We start from the raw sequence: 24,189 nt of genomic DNA on the forward strand, positions 1-24,189 counted from the left end.
AAGATTTGGACACATTAATAGCTCTATTAAAATTAGAGATACAATCATGTTTGTTTATGAATATTTTAAAAGCTACGTCACTTTACAAAGGCACTTTAGAAGAGGAGACAAAGACATCTTCTTCCATGAAAACAGATATATTACACAAAACCCATGCTAGGTAACATTTAACTAGCATTACATACAGAGAAACCTGCTTACGGTGGACTCAGAAACGAGTTAAATTGTTCACAGTGAAACAGAACTGGTCAATGCCTTGAGGAACTGCTCCAAAATCCAGTGAAGTCAATGGAAAGACTTTTATTCAACAGGGTTCAGATCAAATGGAGTGCGTCAGTTGCAGTGCTAGTTATAAGTGAAGCTCAGGCTAGAGAGAAGATCCACCGTATAAAGTAATCCTCTGTAGGTGATGTGCACTCACCCCAGACACAGCAACAGCTCCTAAAGAGAAGCTGATATGGAGGGTTCTCTCCTGGCTTTGGCTCTCAAAGAGATCTGTGTTCCATTCCCATCTGTGCCTAACTCTTGCTGACTTTGGGCAAGTTATTAATCTATCTGTAGCTCAGTTTCCCCATCTGTAAACTGGTTATAATGCTATTTCCCTACATCACAGAGGTGTAGAGAAGTGAAATTCACTAACGTTTTGAGGCACCCAAACACTATGGTGAGAAACTCCACATACAAGCCACTTGAAAAGAAATACAAAATAAGTCAATGGGAATTTCGATTATTTCTGAAACAATAAATTTCATGAACCTGATAAACTCCAGTGCCTCTAAAGAGGCAGTTAAAGACCATTGCGTAAATATGGATTTATAAGTATTTTAAAAACATGCATGCTCCTTTTCCTGAACCACTGGACTAGAAAGAGCTATTATGTAAATTAATATTTATGTATCATATTGGCTACTAGATCATGTGACTACAGATGTGCTTATGAAAATATTGTCATGAGAAAGTTTCTGAACATGGGCTGGGGATATATTTGTTAGAATACTTGCACTGAACCACTCGACACTTATTTCAAATACAAAGAGATTTAGCTCAGCATTAGGGGCTAAAGAGCTACAGAAATTTCAACACACACACACTCTTTCCAGGGAAAAAAAGAAACATATGCACTGAAGTGGAAATAATCCCCTTCACCCCACACCTTTTACTTTTGTAGCTTGAAGAGTACCATATATATCCTTCATTCTGCATAGACATTGATATGTGGATTAGTGGGGGCACAGAATCCAGGATTATATTTTCTGGTTACACACACACACACACACACACACACACACACACACACTTCATTTCAGAGGAATATTTTGTACAATGATCTAAAACCTTGGAAGCAGGGTATTGAATGAAAACATTGAAATAATCTTGAAGGGCTGAAATGGACATATCAAATATTCTGTTTAGTGACAATTCATCTTAAATATCACATGTTTTGCAATTGTTGAGAAAGTAGCAGCATTCTCTCAGTTTTGTTATTAAGGAGACATACATAAGGAGGTCATGGGTTTCCTAGCAGATCATCTTCAGCTACTAATCCTAACAAACCTGTGTGTTAAAATCATCTCATCTCATTAATAAACTAAACTACAATGTCACAAATAGACTGTGGACAAATTCTGCTCTGAATTCTGCAGGTGTAAATCTGAATCAAATCCATTTAAATTATTCTTCAAGGAAGAAAAACAGCAAGAGTTTAAGAACTGCCACAAAAAACAAAGATCTGGTTTTCATTCACTGTATATGGGATATGTGAGCAGAATTGTTTCTGAGTAAAAGATTTCCATGAGGCATTAACTGCTGTTTAAATATAGTTATGCCACATAGGGATTTAAAATTGATTTTATTTCTATTTGATAATTCTAAAATAAATATGTACATATATGAATATTTGCTGGTTGTGCATTTCTTTATTTCATGACTCTATTATAAAATATAAAATGTAACCAGTGCTTATCTATACACAGAAAAATATTTTTTGTAATGCCGTTTTATGACAAACCATTTGTGAACCTTAACTACAGCAATTTCTTAAAACTTATATTTTAATTTACATGAGTGATCCCTGCAGGCCCTCTCCTCAGGGAGCACAAACAATGGCAAATTATAGTGAAAGGTTTAAAAAAAAAAAAAAAGAAAAAGAACAAGGAGCAAAAACTGCATGAAAGCAAACCATTCCTTAGAAGACATTTTAGAAGAAAGAAAAAAATGTAACCTGAAATTGTTACAATAGAAGACAGGGTCTGATCCTAATGAAGTCAGTGGAAAGGCTTCCATAGACTTTGATGGAAGCTGTATCAGGCCAATAAATCATAAATAATAAACTTGTATAGCACTTTTCATCCTTGGATCTCAATGTGGTTGAAAGACAGGTGAGCACTGTCACCTTCTTGTACAGATGCAGAAACAGAGGCACAGGGAGGCTAAACGATTTGCCCAGAGTCCCACAGCAGATCAAAAGTAGAATCAGAAACAGAAGCCAGGTTCCCAAATCTCCTTCCTGTTCCCTTAACCCACTGACCATACTCTTTGGGTATTTTCAGGACTCCTTTTTAAAATGCATAGAACACACCCACAAGTCCCAGCTTTGCAGAATAGGATACATTTTCCACACTCCCTAAACAACTCTTCATCCAAGTTTCCACACTTCTGCTCAGCCAAAAAGGCCGGCCCTCAAGAAAAATAACTGGGGAGGGGGAAAAGAAACTTATGTTCTAACTTGCAAAGCACAGACTCAGAGAGTTGATCCATGAAGTCAGAGGACAGCTCTGGCTTGTTTGAGGACAGGCCAATCCCAGCCTTTTGCATAAGGCCAGAGTAAATAGACTTTGCATAGGGGGATCTCCGCAGCATTCAGGAGAAAGTATCTTCTCTCCACCCTCACTGAACCTGATCATAAAACAGGCTGTTTCTCTGGTCTCAGTCCTTCCAACCTTGCATCAAAGAACCTCCCCACAGCAGTGATCTGTAGTCTGTAGGCTCAACAGAGCTGTGCAGAGTCTCTGTTTCTCTATGCAACCTAGGTCCCTGCCTCCCCCCCTGCCCCTCACACACACACACACACACACACACTTTGCCCCCACAAATTACAGCAGTTCAAGATCTCGTTCGCCCTCGTAGAGGATAAAGGCGCAGTCCTACAAGGAGACACCTACATTTAAACACCAACTCCCATCAGTAACGCAAAGCCACCCGTTTTTAGAGTTCAGTTGCTCATCTGGGCCATCAGCTAGAGACCATTTTTTAGCTTCTTTTTGCAACTTTGTTATTTTATACCAAGCAGGAAACAAGACAAACCTTTTCCCCCTTGAGATCAACAATCCAATACCCGAGTATCAATGCCACCAAAGTACCAATCCTAGCACAATCAGCAAGGAAACGACAATAAGTAGGACCCTGGATGTGCCAACAAATCTGAGTATCCTGGAATTTGATGCAACCAGACTGATAGACTCCCTATGCTGGAAATGGGACATTCCATCCCCACCCACCTCATTCACTCAAGTGAGAACACACTTAGCCAAACCGCATTTCAGTGGTTGTTAACCACCATTGAATGAAGAAAGGGCCAATCCTTACCACTTTTCCAAATGCTAACGAGCACCAACCTCCCAGCTGACATCCCACAGTTTGGCAAGTAGATATCACAGAGATGGTGGCACTATGAAAGCCTAGAGATCATTTCACACCACATATTTATGTCTATTAGAAACACGCACAGTTTAAGTGATAAGGAAAAGAAGATGTGTAACTATTTTAAGGCAGCAGGAGGAGAGAAAATGGTGGGTCCAAGAGAACAGCTGAATTGTGTCCAAGATGTCACTTCCTCTGTACACCATTACTTTGTTTCTTGCTTTTAAAAGGAAGCTAAGGCAACTCCAGAGACAAGGGATCCATGTAAATTCCACTGAGATCATATGACTGATCATTCTATAAATAAAAAAGGACATTTCTCTATTGGTATATTGATTTCCAGATGCTAACAGAAAATTTGCTGAAGCCATCCATACTCCAATATTTCTATATTTTATACACAGTCTCATGGGCCAGATTCTCATCTAGTTTAAGTCAGCTCCATCAATGCTGGTACATGGGGCTGATGGATCAGCCCCATTTTCCTTTTTCATCATAAGCTCTTTATCAGTTCAACTTCAGTGAAAAGCACATGCCTAATTCATACTAAACACAGCATTAAAATGGAGTGTTATTCACCAGCACATAATGACGACACCATGGAAGCTTAAGCTGTGTTCAAATAAAATATGCACAGATATTAAATAAGGGGAAGGATGATGTTGTGGCTAAATAACTGTATCTGAAAAATACCAAGACCAGATCAATTAGGTGTGGAAAATTCAGCAAACAAGACATGAAGTTCCAAATCCTGATTGTCCTACGTATATTAGAAGTTCCACTGAAACCCAGGGAACACCGCATCAGTTAAGATAAGGAAGATTAGGCCCAAAAATACTTCTTCATGGATTCTCAAGAAAAATATTTCATTAAACTACACGCCAGTATCATGTTCAATGCAGCAATGCATACTGCGTAGCACATCATCAGGAAGGGGCATTTGGAACAATAGCTTAACTTGCTTCACCTTCTGACTTATGTTGTTGGGGAAATATACCCCTATCCCCTCACTCCCAAAAGCTGGAATTGCAATCCTGCAGTTACATACATTCAGTTAAAAAAAGATCCACACGCACAGGAAGAATCACATTTGCGTGCTAAAAGCCATCTTCAGTTTTGGGATCTTTGGAAAGAGAAACAGATTTTCTAAACTGGAAACATAGGAATCAGTTCATAAAATGTGCATGTGATAATGAATAGCCAGCCTTCTTTGGGGGTGATAAAATATTCTCACTAAAAGCACCAGGCCAGATTTAAAAAATGATTACAAATTATTTTAACAGTATACTTGCAAAGGGTTATGAAAACAGCTATAATATTTTTGTCCTGGATTCTAGAATTACCAGTGTGACAGCTAATGCAATAATGATTTGTTTCAAATGCCAGTGTTTAAGCTGTATAAAGCTGATTTTATACATTTTTCCAGTAGGCCGCATTGTAGTTAATGAAATTAAACACACCAATCGCATTTGTCCCTAGGGGCTGAGGAACTGAACACACCACTGGTTTATTTTTTTATTAAAATAAATTGCAGCCAGCAAGATGGACTAATTGCATACAGAATTGAAAAAAAAACATTCCATTGATATAATTAAGCCAATTTTCATGGACAGAAATAGTTATAGTGGATATAAAATAAGCAGAGCATTCTCTGGAGTCTGACTTCTCCCCACCGCACCCCCTTTTTTGGTACAGAATGTTAATTATTAAGCAAATAGATATCTCAAATGGGCTAGTTGTGTTATCTAGTAATGATGGCTAAATTGTCCCTAATATCTGATGCCAGGGCATTATGTCTTGGTGAAAAACTTGACAGACAACGCCTCCCTCCCACCCCCATAATAATACCTTAAAAAGCAGAACACCTGAAATATTTAAATCAGTCAGGAGGAAAACACATCACCCTCCAGCTTATTTTGGTCTGACATTTTACATATAATAGCTGTACATACACTTCTCTTTAGAGAGTCGATATCCGTCCTTCCTGCTTCTTCCTTGTAATAATACAGAAACTGGGTGGCTGGTGGAACGCAGAGTCTTTCCACACACTGGGCCAAGAGACACCAAAAAGTTACCATCCCATAAGCCACAGAAGAGTGGTTATCAGAAGTGCTTTGGCCATCTCAGTCCAGTTTCTAACTGATAACAGGTCCACAAGAGAATTGCCATCACGACCTATTGGCCTTATTGGCAGCTCAACAGAGATATCATGGGTTCAGCGGACAAAGAGACTACATGGCCAGCTCACCCTCAGAGGCCACATTGAGGCACATTGTCATGGCAGCCTGCAAGGGTAGCCCGTGCGAACAAACAGAGGCTTCCACCTGGTCCAGTTTCCTACCCAATGACGAATGTTTTGAACAGCACCGTGAAAACGTCAGGTGGTATTTAAACTTACCAGATGACATTCTGATCCCCTTTCTCAAACGGAGACATACTTTACTCCAGGAGAACTCCTTACTGAAAAAGGTACTAATCAACATGAGCTAAGGAACCCAAATCTGCCCCTAATTAATAACAACGTTAAACCCACATAATGCACCTTATTGTGGGAAATTTCCTCCTGATCGCAAAGATGGTGATCAACCTGTTTTGGGTCACATGACTCTGAATGCAAAACCATGGAGAAGGATGCTCATTCTGAAGGGGAAATTCACATGTCATTCTTATCAGTGAAGAGGGCCACATCACCCAGTGAAGGAAGAGCCACAAAAAAATGCTTTTCAGAACAGGAATTGTCTCTATGATACATTTGAGCACTGCCTAGCCCAACAGGACCCTGGCTGCTCAGCACTACCATAACACAAACAACACTAAAAACCCCATGAAAGTGCACCATGGCAATTCAACAGTTTCAGACAAGAGATTATGAGATCACAGGTAAAGATGGAAGAGACCTATCTGATCATGCAATTCTTCCAGGAGAGCACACATCAAAGATTAAACGATTCTGTGAAGCACTGACATATTTACGGGAATAGACATGTATAGGGGTTGCTAATTGCCCAGAGTTAAGGAACAATTTTGTTAGTCTATACTCTTCAGATGGCTTTATTCTTAACTGTTGGTGAAAAAAAATTACACCGATGTGCTGGTTACTCACCAATAATAGATTATATAATTTAAATATGTATTTTGGAAATTCAAAGGAGAAAACCTATTGTTCATTAGAGGTTTTGATCATTGCAAATATGCATTTGGATTCTGATTTGCTGGTCACAAAAATATTTTATGAAAGCAGATACATATTTCAAGGATGGAAAGATGGAACAGCCTCATTTTGCAGAAGTGAAGGCCTTCAGCCCATAGGCTTCCCCTGGCCTCTAGATTTTGTCATTTGTTGTTGCCCACGCACAATAGGGGAATCTTATAGTGAAGTTACTTCATTTTTCTACAGAAGAATTTCATTTATCAGAAGTTCACTGTGTCTGGAAAAATAGAATAGTAACACTGAACAATAATCAAAAGGAAAGTCTTGTGGTTAAAGCACAGAACTGGGCCTGGAGAGATTTCAATTCCCTTCCTGGCTCAGCCACCACCTGTGTGAGAGAAACCTTGGACAAGTCATTTCACCTCTTTCTGCCTCAGTTTCCCCTCCTGTAAAATGAAATTAATAATTACAATCCCCATGTCATAGGCAGGCTGCTGAGACTTAAACTCCTTAATGTTTGCAAACTTCTTGAGGCCTTTGGATTTAAAGCACTATATTAAGCATTATACTGCTTTTATAAAATACGTAAGCCATAATAATAATAGTCATAATAACAATAATAATGCTTTTTGCTCAATAGGGTCTTTACTTCTGAGGATCTCAGAGTGCTTTGCAAACATTACAGAGCCGTGTCATAGAGGGATATTTCCCTCTCAAACAGAAGATTCCCTTGTCATATGCTTAAGGTATTTCACTTAACAATTGAACCTATTTATGCAGCCAGCAGTGCAGCCCATGCAGGCAGGTGTAACCTCTATGCAGCAGGCAAGCTAGAGCATTCCTTTATCACCAGTCACGGAATGGTTACGTCCAACTAAAGAGCTGGGATATTATTACAGTGAGCGACAGCTATGAATTTCACAACACAGAGGCAGTGTAAGCCTAGCTTCTGCATTGCATTTCGTCCAGGAATGACTGGAGAGTTTACGTATTTCAGGTATGCCTAGTTTGCTCCAGTTTAATGCTTTGAAAACTTCTTTGTTTTCAAGTCTTTTTCCATTATATTTTTTATCATCATTATTCCTGCTCGGGGGAGGAAAACACATTCGAGGAACATGAGTGACTTTTTGTTCATCCCTGCATCCTAACGGAGGCTGCTCCATCGGACGTTTGTCCAGAGAAACCCCTAGTTGCAATTGTATTATTTCTTGTTTCTTTTTATAGCCTATTAAATGGTCCCACTTTCCCTTCGTAGGTTTGCTTGGAGTTTTACACAACAGGTTCAACACAAAACCTACACACAGGGAAGTTTGTTGTTTTTTTTTTAAAGGTGTAGATTTTAAAAACAGAGTGGTCGTGTTTTTGCAGGTAGGATACCCATAAGTAGTGACATGTGCATAGCACATGTGTACATCAATACACATGTATACATGATGTACACATCCGTGTACACTAACATTGCCTGTATAGATATAAGCACAAGACATGTTACATCATGTGTTCTGTTTTTACCCCCCCATACACACACAGGTGATACAGTTAAGGTACGTACCTATGTAGTGATAAGGACATAATGTGTGTGTTTCATATATTTGCATTATACCCATATATTCACACAAACTTGATAATGTATACAGATTGCGGGGATGTGTGCATAATACATGTTCTACACAAACTACATAGAATGGTTACTGAGCTCCATGCACCAGGTATGTTGTTATACAGCTACATTAAATCTTTATCTGCAATGTCTTTTTCAGCTCCAGAAAAATACTTTGCCACCTTAAATCTTGTTAATCTATGGACAAGTTCAGCAACATAAAAAAACTCCCAGGTCAAATAATCAAGGCTTTAGTTACTTGGCAAAAGTTTCTTTCTGGGCCCGCAGAGAGAAGGCCAGTTGGGTGCATTTGTTCCATTTGCAGCTTCCACACGTATCTAGCAAATGGGATTAAAACAAAAATTCTGATCAATTTTATTTAACGCTGCTTGGGATTTTAAAAACTCCAAATACCTAAATTCATCAAAAAGATTTTAAATCCTGGGTAATTTTTGTTGAAACGCTAATTATCCATCACCTTAATTACCAGAGCAGAACCCCCCAAGGGCTCCTAATTGCCTAATTGAATAAAACTGGGGAGCAGCAGCCAGCGGAGGAACAGTAAAAAGAAACTATTGGCGAGGTTTCCCTGACTGCTGGGGACCAAACAAAAAAACCACGAGTGGGTTTAGTTCCACTGCCCAGTGGCACATTTTACCCCACCCCCCTCCCCCGTCATTTAGCACCCTGCACAAACACAAGCATCAGGTTCCTTCCCAGTTGGACCAAGCCAGGCGGAGAGAGCTGGGTGGCTCTATTAATTACCATGGCTGCTCTGAGCTGTCATTGAGAGCAAAGAACTGGGCTCGCTTTCGCCCCTCTCCAGCGCTGGATCTGCACCGGGGGCTTGGGAGGGAGCCTTCCTGGGGCAGGGCAATGGACGAGGCGCTTGCAGAATCGGGCCAGAGCCGGGCCGTGCCGTGCAGTGCCGTGCCGTGCCCTGGGTGCCCAGGAGCCTTGGGGAGGCAGCTGCTTTCCATACCTGGGAGCTGGGGGAGGGAGGCAGGTCACGCTGCACGCTTCCGGCAGCAGGGAGAAAGGTGTTTCGCCTGCCCGGCGTTTTCTTGCTCCGGAGTGGCTGGCTACACCTGTTTGTATTTACATGCCAAAGAGCCTCAGCAAAGTGAGGACACAAAAAGCCCTTTATGCAACGACCATGCCCGGAGTGAGCTAAGAAAACGAGGAGAGACACTTTCTAGCTAGGGGGGGACTCCGGGCTCGCGCCGGTTTGCTTCCCTTCCTGTCGGGTTTACATTCCCCCTCCCCAAAACCCACCAGCAATGATGGCGCGAGCTGCCAGCTGCCCCGTGGGCGCGGCGCTTGCAGCGGGGGGGGGGATGTTCGTTCCCCTCGGGAACGGCCCTACTTGTGGATCGCCCCGAGCGCTAGTCTCCCGGGGACCCGGGCGGTGGAAACCCGGCTTCCCCGCAGCTGGCCGCGCCGCCTCACGTGCAAGCCTCGAATCGAAGTGACAACAAATTGTTTAATTTATAGTGCTGGCATCTTGTCCGGAACTGTTTACATCTGCGACCGGCCTGAGCCAAACAGCCCGTTTGACATCCTTTGCCACATGCTTCCTCTGCCCCCCACCCCGTGTGAACGTGTTTTAAATCCCCGACTTTCTCCCCACGCGGACACGCCGCCCCACGTCCACCCGGCAGAGAGACGCTCCTGGTTTGGTTTGAAACGCTGGGCGGCTGGGGGAGGAGAGAGACTTTGCAGGAAGAGGAAATAAAGATGCATTTTTCTGTGCAACTCCCAGCCTGGGACGCGGGTTCGCTAGGGTACTTGGGAGGGTGACGGGAGAGAAGTGAGATGGCCACCTATTGAACTGGAAATCGCAGTATTTACATATATGAGAAAGCGGGAGAGTGGGGGACGAATATATAAATAAATAGCAAAACAGCCTCCCTGGGTATGCCCTGTTCAGCTGGGCCTTCATTACTCCAACAACATAGGGCACTGCTTGCTTTTGAAATAAAACCCTTGAGAGAGAGAGACAGCACGAGAAGTGTTGGCCTCTCGCGTCCCCTGTGCCCCATCAGAAGAGCTGGAGGCAGGAACTAGCTCTCCAGAGAAGTACAACACGCGTGGGGATAATGTGCACACGCGTGCATTTGTACACGCGCGCGCACCTCCAGGCACGTCCCTCACACCTAGGCTCTTCTGCTGAGTGAAGTCCACCCACGTCTACCCCCCACTGTCCCCCCGGCTGCCTGCTCCCTGACCCCATTGCTATGGCAGCTGGTTGGGAAGTGAGCACTGAAAGTGCTCCGCGATTGAAGAGTGAGATTAGTGTAAGGCAGGGACTCGGAGGGGGCACGCACAAAGAGCCAGCCCCAAACCAAAAGGAAGGGAGGGAGGGAGACCCAGACTTCTTAACCAAAGCCATGCACCGCAGACATTTTTCCTAAAACTGCCTCCACAAAACCCCTCTGTCAGATAGCGCAGGCAAGCCGGGCTGGGACCCATGGAGGAAAAACAGCAGCACTGTCTCTTGCAACACTAGAGTTGCCTGGGCGTTTTTGCATTGCTAGGCCTGGGAATCTGATCTGCCCGGACCGGGCCAGGGAGGTTGCAGGCTTCAGGTCACGTTTAAGACATAAAGATGAACCACCATCGCTTTGGGGTTTTGTTTTGTTTTGTCGCTGCGATATTAGAACCTGCGGTTAAAAAGCAGTGAGGAGGATATTTTGAGTTGCTTGGTTTTTTCCAGCATTTTAATTCATTTCCTTCTCTCTGTCCCATGGTAGTAGCATCATTGGCACATTTTTATAGCCAATTAAAAATAATAAAAGGAAAAGCCAAATCTATCCTCTTAAAGAGCGAGGTTTGAAGCTCTATAATACGTAATAAGAAACACTATAAAACCTTTGACTGGAACTAGCAAGGGAGAGTTTGGACTCGCAACCAGTTCTCTTTAAGAAATACTTCAGCACAGCTCAGCTCTGAAGACTGTTATATCCTCGCCTAGAACTCAAACCTCAGACTTTAACTTTGTCATGTTCCTAATAATGAAAAGCAAATGTGAACGCAAAAGGGTTGGCCATCGTTTTCCAATATGGATGTTTATTTAGAATAGGGCCTTTAAAAAAAATCAAACCAGTGGGAACCCTCCACAAGTAATCTAATGATCTCGAAATGGAGCGAGTCGAAGTCGGGTGCGTTACAATCGGATTTAAATGTGTTAACAGCTGAATAGCTGATGTCCCGTCCCATCACATTTTCATTTATGGAAGAGAGATTCTTAGTCCTAGGGAAAGGGTCTCCCATATTATTTACTGTTGGTTTTCTTTTTAAACTATTAGGTCTATTAAAATATGATGCATACACACATAGATAGACATATACACACACACACACACCCGCACCTATTGGAAAAACAATTAAGAGGCACATTCGACATTGTTTTTTTTATACCCGATGATCTAGCTGAAATTTCCTTCAGGGTTAACAGATCGCCGAGGACCAGAGGGCTTTAGAACAGAAGATATCTTAATAAAAAACCCTAAGCAAGCAACATTAATTGAAAATACTTTGCAAAATACAGAAAGCATTGCAAGCGGCTGATTCTGAAGGCGCTTAGCATATGCACTTGCGTCTGTGCATACACGCAGACACTGTGTGTACACACATATATAATATATATATTTATATATTATAATACGCAAAGATTAATATTATACCGTAAGTGAGTGTGTTTCATTTCTCTGGCTATGGAATTCCGCAGTTTGGCCCTTACTCATCTTATTATAAAGCCTAATCTTTTGATTTACAGCGATTACAGCCGAGAGGCTCCTATCCCAATAGATAAATTATAGTCTGAAGTGATCCCAGACAATTTGCACCTCTAGCTAAGGACTGCTTTAGCTTTTTAGATTTGCCTTTCGCCTTGTGAGCCAGAGTAAAATTACAAAGAGTTTCTCTCTAACCTGCCCCACTCCCCCAGCCCCTTTCGAAATCAGGTAATAGAGTCAAACTCCCAGGAGAGCTTCACATCTGCTTAAAATATTGTCCAATGAAATGAAATTCTACAACCGATTGTGTGTTTAATATACTGTACACCACTAGCCTGCACAGCAAGTCCGCAGAAGATTTGTGTATCGCTTTACCACAGGATATATGGGCGTATTAATACCTACAAACACACATTAATCGGATCGAGGCTTAACGAGTGCGGATCCAGAGGTGTGCTAGGGAAGGTGTGTGCTGGAGTTTTGTGTGACGTGTGGGAACATCAATAGCCTACTGTATTCGATACACAATGTCCTGTAGGTTCATAATCTGTTTTGCAAATAAATCCTCCTGGGAGATGGAAACCGTAGCTTTGGGCTACTGTTTTGAACTGTGATCCCTAAAATCCTCGGCTGAAACCCCATAAACCGCCGAGCCGTGTATTGTATGAAACACCTGATTTTAATCAGAGCTCAGCCTTCCGAATAGACACTTCCAGTTCACATTCGTGCTGGTGCGAAAGAGCCGCGTTTGAGCAGCAGCGCCTAGTGCAGAAGCGAAGTGTCTTGTTCCAGGCAGAGAAGCTTCAGACAGCCGGGCTCTGAAAACCCACTAGCGCTTCAGCTGCAGAAACTCACTTCCCAAACTCCCACCATGGGCGCCTCTAGGGTGGGAGCAGCAGGATAGCTGCTGCAGACACCCAATTCTAGGCAAACCAAGGTGGGGGCATTCTGTATAACTGGGTGTGTAGAACTAGATGTTCACATCTGCACCACACACTCTCCCATTAGAGCTGCTAAACTGCAAAATAAAAACGACTCCGTTCTCCTCAGCCTCGCTTCTTCGGCAAGGAAAAAAAAGAAAGCCCGTGCAAAAATGTCCAGCTCCTTAAGGAAAAGGCAAGAAAAGCTTCGGTATTTTAGGGGTTTTTTTTTAATGCGAGGCTGTAATTCATGGGTGGAAAATCACAGTATTAATTGCAAGACAACTTCCCTAATAATGCACTCAAAGTTGCCCACGTACATTGCAAGACGCACGCCTGTGTGTGTACATAGCCACATTTCTAACTGTGTGTGTGTTACACATATGCACACAGCTAGGTGGGCCGGTTGGGTGTCCTAAGGGAGCATACTGAAAAAAATACAACCTCAGAGGTAAGTTACCGGGCCTTGCCCTGGCGCTGCGGGTGTGAGTTTGTCCTTTTAAAAATAAAAGTGTTTAGAAGTGTCAGTTTTCAGCGACTGTGGGAAAAGGACTCTCACTCCACTTTGCAATGATTCCAAGGGAAGCAAACTACGGGACAAATGCAATTTGCTTTATTATTAAGCCGCTGTGTAGAGTCGTACTCTGATTTCGGACAGAACTGTTGAAAATTTGGAAGAGCAATTCCAACCGAAAGAAGGGGGAAAACCACTGTCTGGGTGGAGGTAGGACTTGGACTCGGTAAACCATGGAAAAAAATATCCCCTGGCCGTGAAAAAAAAAAAAGTAAAGATGGTACATAATAATACACCTGAATTACAAAATAAACCCTGGAAATAGTAAGGGGTTTGTGTGTCTCTTTCATCTACCTGGAAAATTAGACGTTTAAACTACAAAATAAAATAAATCTAAAATACGAGTTAGTTTTCTTCCCCTTCCTATCGCATGGTCATTTAAGAATCTAATTCCTCTTCCCCAGGTTTGAGATACAAACTTCACTCTGCTTACCTTGAACAGCTCTCACCTCGGCACTGCCATGACCTATGGTAAAAATGTATTTACATGCAAGGGGGCAGCTCTCGGATCCCATATATTCTTGTAACTTCCAAGTATTAATAAGTCCTGAAAGACTCAGTGTGAAAGTGCCCCCCGTTTAAACAAACCGGACATCACTATTGTAAACGTATCCAATACAAATGGAAGTACAGAGAATGAGTTGGAACTTACAGTCTCCAGATATTTTGCACAAAGCCAGAATGAAACAGAAACTAAAAAAAAAAAAAATTCAAAATAAAAAAGCGCAGCTTTTGACAGATTCAATAGGTACCTAAATTCCCTAGTGCACCAATACCTTAATATCGACCCAGCTAGGAAACACAGCAGGTATTTCAAGCTGGGCTCTACAAAGGAGGTGGAAGCGGTGGGGGTAGGAATAAAACCACCCTTTTTCCTACAGCAACCCAACTCCTCGTGTGAAAATTCAGCTTTTCAAAAAAAGAAAGGAAGGAAGAACCAGTCCAGGCGCTGGGGAAAAATCTGCCGCAAAACTTAGGAGTTGACATTCCAAAATCACAACCTATAGAAAGACACCACCTTGTCGTGCCCCCCCCCATACCTTAACCCCCCCTCCCCTCCAGCTGAGAGTCTAAATCTTTCAGTTTCAGCGTAGGAATCTGCGAATCCAAACCCTAGTGAGAAAGGATCCATTTTGATACAAATTCTCTTCCCTTCTGTCTCTCTCTCTGTCTCCTCAATAATTGTCCCTTAGACTAGTGGGGTTTTTCCCTCTCTCTCTCTCTCTCAAACGTTAAGTCTCTTTGGATCCTGAAGGCTAGTGCCAAACGCAGATCTCTAGCGCCCACTATTTCAAAAGCCAGGAATATTATTTCACAAGACTTGGAACGACTCAAAAAAAAAAAGTTGCTATCCCCTTTCGTCAACTTTGCAGCTAACTTTCGCTTCTCTCTCTCTCCCCCCCCCCCCCCTTTATTGGCCATGTCCGCTCTCCTCCAGCTCCTCTGGGGTGAACCCCATCAAAGCTCTTGTGGGGTGCGAGAGAGACCCCCAGCCCGCAGGAAAGTGCCAGCCGCCGCTCTGCTGAGTCCAGTGCCGTCTCCGCGCTCACACACAAAAAAGGGGTGGACAGCAGGGCTCTCGCATCTATTCCGCTCCAGGAATGAGAACGGGCACGAAAAGGGGGCTCCTGCCCCGCAGCAGCACCCACCGCCCAGCCCTCCGGCGGCACAGATCCGGCGGGACCCGGGAGGGGACCCTGGAAGCGGAAGAAGGGAAAGAAAGGACCTACTTTTGGGCAGTTTTCTCGCCCTCGCCTTGGATCTCATCTTGTCGGCTTGTGGATTCTTCTCCTCCTCCTTGAGCCCAGAAGCAGCTACACACTATCTTCATCTCCCGAGCATTGTCAGTTTGGACACCTTCGCACATGCGCATAGAGCATTCAATCTGACACCCTCGCCAGGGCCAAAAAAACTTTCCAATGTATTCATCACCATCAGGGGGTTTTTTTGGTCCTATCCTCTTCTTCAGATCACTTATCTCCCCCCCCCCCCGCACCATCACAGCCTTTCCCTGATCTGCCCCTTTAAGAAAAATCAACCCACTCAGCCTAACCCTTCGCACACTGACCTTACACACTGGACAATATTTAAGGATCAAGGTACCATCCTATAAAGAGGTGATTATTTATTATTAATTATTACTATTATTTAATAGCAATGTTGTAGCACGGAGGTTGTTAGAGGGTGTCGTTCTGTAATTGCGAATATTTTAAACAGGCTTGTTTGGGGTTTTTTTTAATTCACTTTTTTAAATTTACTGTAACATTTCCTTTGACAGACAGGGTTTTTTTTGGGGGGGTTATGTTTTGAATTCGGAGGTTTGCGTGGCTATTTAAAAACATTATCTGGGATTTGCGCCATGCGATCATGTAATGGTTTTCACACGGATATTCCCCCCCCCCCTTTTTTTTTTTTTTTTTTTTTTTTTTGAATGCCGTAACGAGAATGTCTGCTGAACATTTTGGGTGTTAATTTTTAATTCAAATACCGGTTTTACACTTTTTCAGGCTTGGGGTGTGTGTGGCACTTTTGCTATCAGGGTCCTTTCTTTATTATGCTGTGCACATTTGCACATGGCCAATAATGCTAAATATATATGTAACCTTGATGTTGCTAGCAGGAGAGCTGGAATTCTGTTTGGGTTGTTAGCCAAGAGCGGCTGCAGGTAGCACAAGATGCAGTCACACAGTCTGTACGATCTGGCGTGTGTGTTTCTGCACTTTTTTTCCTCCCGACAATTAAGACAAAATAATATGTTAAAAGGTTAAAAAAATAGCTCGCCGGTGTTTTTAAAAGAGACTGAGAATTAAGATGCTGGGTTAAAGAGAAACATATGGTCCAGTCTTCATTTGTGTCTTTGATTCTAAGCTCTGGCAGGTACCTGAGTTTGGATTTCAGAAGGATCCCATATCATTTCTATACGTTTCTCACCCCCCCGCCCCACCAAAAAAAAAAAAATCTAACTCGACCTCCTATCTGGACTGGGCCATCCAGTTCTGAGGCTGTCCCTTCCTGGATGGGAGAGATGCTCAGCCTTACTCATCCCCTACCCACTGAAGGGGCTCTGAGGAGTAGTAAAGACCCTGGTTTGGAGAGAGCAAAGATGAGTCTCATGATTTTGCATTTTAGGTACCAAAGCAGAATCATTTTCTGGATGCCAGATAATAATAGCGATGGCCTCCTTGGGAATATTAAAAATACTGCTACTCCTAAGTGATCACTGCCTAGACATTGGAGTTGTCCGTGATCCCCGGAAGTGGAGGCACAGACAGATCAGACAGACCCTCTTTGAAGAAAGGAGCGAAGTGTAAATAGCTGGGTGATTGATGTGCTGTCTTTGACTGCGGAGAAAGCACTATTTTAATTCAAGTGGCCAGGTCAGATGGTCACGGAAGAAGGTTGAAAGGTAGGATTTAATGAGATTAATATGGAGGGAGAGCGACTTCATAAACATTCAGTAACAGAAGCGGGCTGGGGAAAGTACTTCGATTTGCAGCGAAGGTGCAGAAACATATTGGGGGCTCGGCGAGCAGAGGCCTCTCACTCCAGGGCATTCCAAAAACAAAGGGAAAGTTAGGTGGGTGGCTGGGCTCTCTCCTGGAAGCCATTCTGCCAGCTGAACTTTTGCACTGCAGGTGGACGGGGGGGGGGAATTATTTTTGCTAATTACTGGGTTTCCCTTCCTCACTGCGCTCTTTAATTGCAGATGGAAGCAGGGCCCTTTTAGATGCTACTTATTTGGTAATAGGTGGGGAGAGGAAAGAGCCCAATTTTTTAATATACAGTCAGTGAAACTTCCAACCACGTGTCACGAAAAGTGCTGAAATACGGATTGCAGATTTCTTTCTTGACAATGTATTAATATTCAGAGAGTCGTTTCACTTCATTGTGCGGACCCGCAGATTGGAAACTCAAATTTTTTGTAGCTTAAAATGTTGAAACAGCAGAGTTGACGTTTCAGATCAGTTGAAATATTTCCTACAAAGACCGTAGGTATCTTCCACACCCCTAAAATGAGGTGGTAATGGAAGACCCAGTTTTGGGTTAAACTAAATGTTCTTAGTTCTTTTCTTTTCGACATTATTGTCCATTCACGGTTTTTGGAGAAGAGACATGAAAACAAAACCTTGTTTTTTTTCCCCAAATGGCATTTTAAAAAATCGATTTAACAAATGACAAGGGGGCTAGAAGACTATATTAATGTGAGTCAGGGTTCGAGTGCAAACAGCAGATTGGTTTGAAGTTAAGTATCTAAAAGCATGCTATTGCCAATTGCACGCGGGTTTGCTTTTTTACAAAAAGAATTCTGCATGCAAATAATTCTTTGCTGGAGTCCGAATATACAAGGGTGTATCTTGTATTAATTATTAGCAAGAAGAGCATTTCTCACACAAGACATGTACACATATTAGAACTCCATCGCGTTATATCTAGGAAGCAATGAACTGCAGACAGTGCTTCTGCTAGATCATCTGTTTAACTCTAGTGCTAGAATCCAGCTGTTTGGCTGAGTGAAGGTGCACTCAGGTGCATATGAAGAGCTTGACCTATACCAGGAGGTCAGAAATCACCTTCACCCGTGAAGAGAGCATGGCGGAATCTCGGGGATTTTTATATACCCACAACACACACACCCCAGCACAGCTGCCCCTTTTCCCCTGTACAGCAGGCGAACGTGTAAAAAACGGCTATTAATACGGATTACGCAAAGGTATAATTGAAAGTACTGTTCCCGGCTGTGCAGAGACATCGCTCTTATACAACTCTTCGTAATCATAAGCCTCTTTCGATTGCCAGATATCCAGCATCCCGATTACATACATGTGTATATTTCCTTCCAGAAATAATGCAGCAGCAGCGTTGCACTAAATGCTGCGTCCGACTAGCCCAGGAACCAGTTGAGTTCCAGGACTTTCTCGTTACAGATTCCTAGACACTATCGGTGACAAGATGGACTCTCCGATCTATTTTTAAAGGAATAATTGTATTTATTCATTACAAATTAAACAGAGAACATGAAATGCAAAAAGCAAAAGACCTCCCAACTAAGGGGAGGCAGAAAGATTGGGAGCAGCCCTTAGTTTTACTTTGAAATGATTTTCCCGTCTTGTATTTACTACATCAGCGTTGTTAATATGTGCACAATTTAAATGTGCAACAAAGAGCGAAAGGATTTCTCTTCGGTTCCCCATCCCTTCCTCCTAGACTTACAATAATTTACAAAGAAGGAAATATACCATGTGGGGGGACAGTTTACCCTCCCTCTCCCCGCCATCCCCTTGCAAAAAACAGATACAAAACTGACATCGGATTTACCCTCGATTATTGGGGGGGGCGCCGGCTAAAAAGCCAAGAACCAGTCTCAAACTGTATTTATTTCTCTCTCTCTCTCTCTCTCTCTCTCTCTCTCTCACACACACACACACACACACACACCCTTTTGAAATTATTGGAAGTGTGCTTTCTTGATTCGGACAGAGGGGAGTATCTATAATTGAACCAGAATCCACGCTGTTTTTCCCAGGATCCCCTTTTACAAAATTTGTTTTAGATCAAACACATATTTTGATTGTCTTGTTCTTTAAAAAATCCAAACAAATCGAGGAGTGAGCTCCGTTTACACTGCGCTCCTGCCAGGTTCTAATTAATGTGGTTCGATTCGATGCGCAGAGAAGACAGCCGGCTAACATCCTGGTGTTGTATACTATTACATACCTTTCCCCCAGCCCCACACATCCCTGGTTTATACGCCTGCACAGCGCAAAGGGTGTTTTGCTATATTTCAGACTTGACCTCCCAAGGGGAAGAAATGGGACTGAAGACCAAATGCTGGTGCTCAGCAAATCCCAAACACCCAAGATGAAACTTCTAGCCATCCTCAAATCCCGATTCTACGGCTCCTTGTCAAAAGCCCGACGTCGCTGGCTGGAGCAGACGTGCGACCTACTAGCCGGGTATTTGATTTTACAAAGAAATCCGTATGGTCCCCTTTTGCACCTGTTTGAATACGTATCGCTTGCAGGGATAAGTGGAGGAATGGTCCCTATTCCTTGCGGGTCTACTTGCTTGGGCTGGGGAAGGAAGTCTCTTGGGAACGCCTGGCCTGGCAAGTGGAGCCCCATAACCCTGTGTTTAGCCCCATAGCACCTCCTCCAGCTAGCTGTGGAGCCGCCTGACAATGATTTCGGAGGATGCAGACAATACGGCTGAGCAAGGCACGGGGAATCCCTGCCTACCTCTGGGGGATTTGACGGTAGCTCGCCAGGATCCCCAGACGCCTGCTGGGTGCATTCCTGCAGCTGTTTTCAGGCTATACCCCCCCGGAGGAGGTCACGTTGAGGCAGGCTTTTAATCGTTCTCCTGCCCCATGAAAAAGCTCAGGCCTTTACATTTTAAAACACAAAACACAGGCCAAGAACAGTGCAGAGCCCCTTCTACACAGGGTTCGTGACCGGGGCATTGCAGTTAGCCCAGGCTCACAATCTGGGGCTGGAGAGGTGCGTCTGTCAGCCGGGCACACTCACAAACCAGTCCTGGTGAGATCGCCATTTTAAGAGTCTATAGAATCTGCCTCTGCCCCTATTTCCACCTTCCTCTCTGGTTTCTCATCCAGCCAGGACACATTCTCCCCCCCACATACACAGACTGGCGCGCGGGGTCTATTTTAACGGGGCTCAAGGTGGATACCGAAGTGGTTCCAATGTAGGGGTTGCCTGGCTGGCGTTTGCATTGCAAAGTCCTGGGCTTTCTGGACCTTGTGAACTTGGGTTTGAAAGTACTGTACGCTCCAGGCGAAACTTTGCGTGCTAGGATCCTCGTTCAAAACAACAGCGAGCCCAGGTGGGTCATCTTCACCGTCAGCCAGGAAGCTGGCAGGGCAGCCCTGTCTGTGAGCGGACATGTCCACAGCAGCACCTGAGCGGCGGCTTTCAGGTTGTTTTCCGCTGCTTGGCAAACACGGGTTTACATTTGGCAAGCTGGTGTGCACAAGTGCTTTTTAAGTAGTAAAGCAGATTAAAATGGCTGAGATGTTGTGGCTCGAGCAGGAGCTGGGGCACCTGCTCTCTCTTCCCGAGGATTTTAGCACAAATGCTGATTGTTCCTGCCCAGCGTTGGAGGGGGATTATACAGAGAATTATTTTTAAAAAATACGCAAACTCCCCTGCCGCTCTGCTCCAGTGTCAGCGAGGCGCAGATTAGCCACTAAGAATGTCACACGCTTACCTAGAGGGTTTTTCCTTTTTAATCTGCCATCAATAAACGAAGGAAACAACGCACACAACCCCCACATTGCAACCCACGCAAGTTCCCTTTCATCCCCGATTATGCCCAGAAATTTCAGCATCTTTCATCCGGGCTTCAAAGCCCCGTTTCTCTGCAGGCACAAGGGGGCAGTTCAGGGCAGGCTGGAAACCCTTGCAGCCAGTGAGGGTGGCTGAGAGGTCACCAGCAACTGGCCAGAGGCGAAGCCAGAACCCCGAACTCAGCACCGGGCCAGCTGATGAAGGAGCAGCTGCGGTGCAAAACTCCTGGTTGTCGCTATCTGTGCTCTTTTTCCCTTCGCTGCGTTGAGCCTGTCAAATTGTGTCAATGGGAAAGTTTGTGTTTGTTTTAATAACAGATGTTTACTGCTGCCCTGGAAAAGAGGGAGAGAGAGAGGTGTGTGCGAGTGCGTGTGCGTGTGTGAGAGAGAGATTTTTTAATTCAAAGGGTTCACTCCTGGTCACAAACCGATTTGCAAAAGTGCCTGTTCTAAAACAACACTGAAATGTGGCCGCAGCACCCGCCTTGAGAAAAGCCAGATTTACAGTTCTGAACGCGGAGTTATTCCCCTTGACCAAAGGATTCTGCTGGGAAACACGTTTGCCATTCTTTGCCCTGAGCCTGTACCCCTCTCTTGATATTTTTAATGGTGGGGCTAATAAAACGAGCGTGTGCAAGGCGGAGGTGTGGGGGTGAAAGTGGAGAGAAGCTGAAATGCCTCCAAAAGGAACTGTTCCGATGAAATGGTCTTTAGAATCAGGTAAACACTTGTGCTAGTTTTTTTAAAGGCATGTTATTTACCTAATAAACTGTAATAGCTCCTTCCCTGGGTAAAGAGCTGTTCATTTGCATACGCCTTTGGAAACAAACGAACATCATTTACCCAAACGCCCCTAAACAGCTGCTTAAGAAACATCATTCCTTAATTGAAGGAGCGGGAGAGGGAATTCTGCTGGTCTTCTGCACAGAAAAAACCCAACCCAACAAGAATTCTTAAGGCATTTTTACTGAGAAAATCGGAAATAAAATAGGAGGAAAAATACCAATTCTATCAAGCTAATATAATCTAAATATATATCTTACTGCACGTGTCTTCCTAAAGCACAGTATTTCCTGGCTAGTTTTTTTAAATGTTGAAATATATTTTGATCCAAAAACTAATTTCAATGCAGTTTACTAATTTCCAGGGGAAAAAAATACTGGTTCCGCTGGGGCCCCGAAAAATTACGTATTTTTAAAAAAGGAGCATGATAAATTTAAGAATTCCTTCAAATTCGTTGCGGTCCATTGTGCAAATCTACAGTTAGCTGGTCCAAAGTAGAGTACCAGCGCAAACGTTAACACAAGGGGCTGCGAAAGGGATCATTCAAACCTCAAATATCAGAGGGTTTAAAAATAAGATTTTGGATAATAAGATGATGCACATGTGTCTTAAAACGCCACTCTGGCAGTTTAATTAGTTTTTTTGCCTGATGCCAGCACAAATTTAATTAATCCCGACCGTCTTGCATGAAAATTTTAAAATAAATGCTAAATTATTTGTTACATTTGATGTAAATGTTTTGTTGCGAGGAGGAGACTTGCTAAATGACACCAAGCAGCAACTGACAGGTAATAAACCATTAAAGCGTTTTATAATGGAACGGGCGAAGTGTCCCGATGTAACGCGACAGGCTGTTATATAGCCCTGCTAGGAGATTTGCAATTCTTTTCTGGCAGGCCTGGGCATTATATTAATTTAGCCGCTATGCCGCAAACGAAAACCATTTTTTTGGGAGGTGGGAAACATTTTTCCTACTACTGAGATACATAATTTCTAAAATACCCAAACGCTCTGTTCAACGTCCTCATTTGCTTAAAAATAGCTCAACTCTCCACCTATTTCAGAGGCGGATTCTGTAACGTTCAGTGAAGTATGATGATCTGCAGGGGTTACAGGACGGAGAGGGACCCAGAACATCTACATCCGTACAAAAAATAATTCTCGAAGGGAGCTCGACACCTTATCCCTCCTCTGAAACAAAAATGTAGATCCATTTTTTAATAGCCAGAGAATCGGGCAGCAGGGGGGTTGTAAGCCAAGAGGGGAGTTTCTTTAATTAAGTGGGGGGGGAGAGAACGAGAGGTTTAAACTGAACTGCGTGCAGATTTAATTTACTATCCTGCAAAAGCTCTGATGCCTCCCCAGCTAGAGTTATGTTCATAACCATTATTAGAGGAAGGTCCGTTTAGATCTTTACCCCGAAAAGTCAAACCCCCTCCTCCCCTCATTTTTCTCAACACAGATCAAAGCTGCACAGAGCCAGTTTCTCTGAAGACACGTGGAAAAGAGAGGAAATCGCCGGCGTTGCGTTTAGTTTCCCGCATTGTTTGCCTGTGGAGAACAAGGGAGCGAATTCCCCCGAGAAGGCAAAGCACAGAACCTCAAGGGTGTGTGGGGAGAGGGGCGGGGGCGAAGGGGGAGCTCGCTCTATTGTTCCTAATTAATTCGGATTAACAACGATTCCCAATCAAAGAACGTTGGCTTCAAAGTCGGAGAGCCAGGAGGAGGTAATGAGGAGCCCGCGCCATGGATCGTGTGTAAATTGTCCCCTTCCTTTCTTCTCAGTATAAACAAAGCGGGGCCAATGGATGAAGACAGAAGAAGGCAACCTTCTTTCGCCCTATATTGATACTCGGCTACCGCAATTAACACCGCTGCATATGGAGTGAGTCCCCCTCCCCATGTGTACATGCCTGGTTCCTCCCCCCCATGCTAATGATGGCTGCAGCGGAGTTAGCTGTATAATTATTAGCCATTAATTGAGTTCAGGACCTTTTATGGCTGTGGGAAATGAGCAGTCTGACCATTCATTCCAGTACGGGTCTGCACACAGCCAAGAGCTATGAAAAGTCATCCCGGGCTGGCTGGGCCCAGCCTGACAACCCCCCAGAGGGGGAGAAAGACATTAACGGGGGTGAGGGGGGGAATCAGGAGGTGAAAATGACAGGCCCTGTAACCGGACAGGACGGATTCCTTTCAGAACTTCGGGGCGGACTTGTCCCCACGCGAGCGCGCAGGAACCGAGCGAGGCAGCTGACTGGAACAGCTTGTCTTGAGGCAAGAAAAGAAACACAAGAAAGTTAAATGAAATGAAGTGCACATTAAGTGAAAGGCTATGCAGGCGCACAGCCTCACCCTGAGCGGGGGGGGGGGGTGTTTTCCAGTTAGTGGGCTGAGGAATGCAGCTCCGACTAGGAGAGAGCCCATATTTCTGGGGACATCCCCCCCTTCTGTTCATTTGAAGATACTGATAAGCCCAGGG

General features: G+C 43.8%; 1 protein-coding gene across 3 annotated transcripts in view; it reads right to left on the bottom strand.

Moving 5' to 3' along the window:
• Positions 1-16,457, bottom strand: part of PRDM16 (PR/SET domain 16) — a 427,236-nt gene extending 410,779 nt beyond the window's left edge. For all 3 annotated transcript variants that reach the window (XM_050931682.1, XM_050931681.1, XM_050931684.1), the window contains exon 1: positions 15,352-16,457. In XM_050931682.1, the coding sequence (XP_050787639.1) occupies positions 15,352-15,388 (37 nt within the window). In that variant the 5' untranslated portion in view covers positions 15,389-16,457. The remainder of the gene's footprint in view (positions 1-15,351) is intronic.
• Between the last annotated feature and the right edge of the window lie 7,732 nt (positions 16,458-24,189).

The sequence above is a fragment of the Gopherus flavomarginatus genome, chromosome 21, assembly GCF_025201925.1.
Source record: "Gopherus flavomarginatus isolate rGopFla2 chromosome 21, rGopFla2.mat.asm, whole genome shotgun sequence".
In the NCBI taxonomy this organism is placed as follows: Eukaryota; Metazoa; Chordata; order Testudines; family Testudinidae; genus Gopherus; species Gopherus flavomarginatus.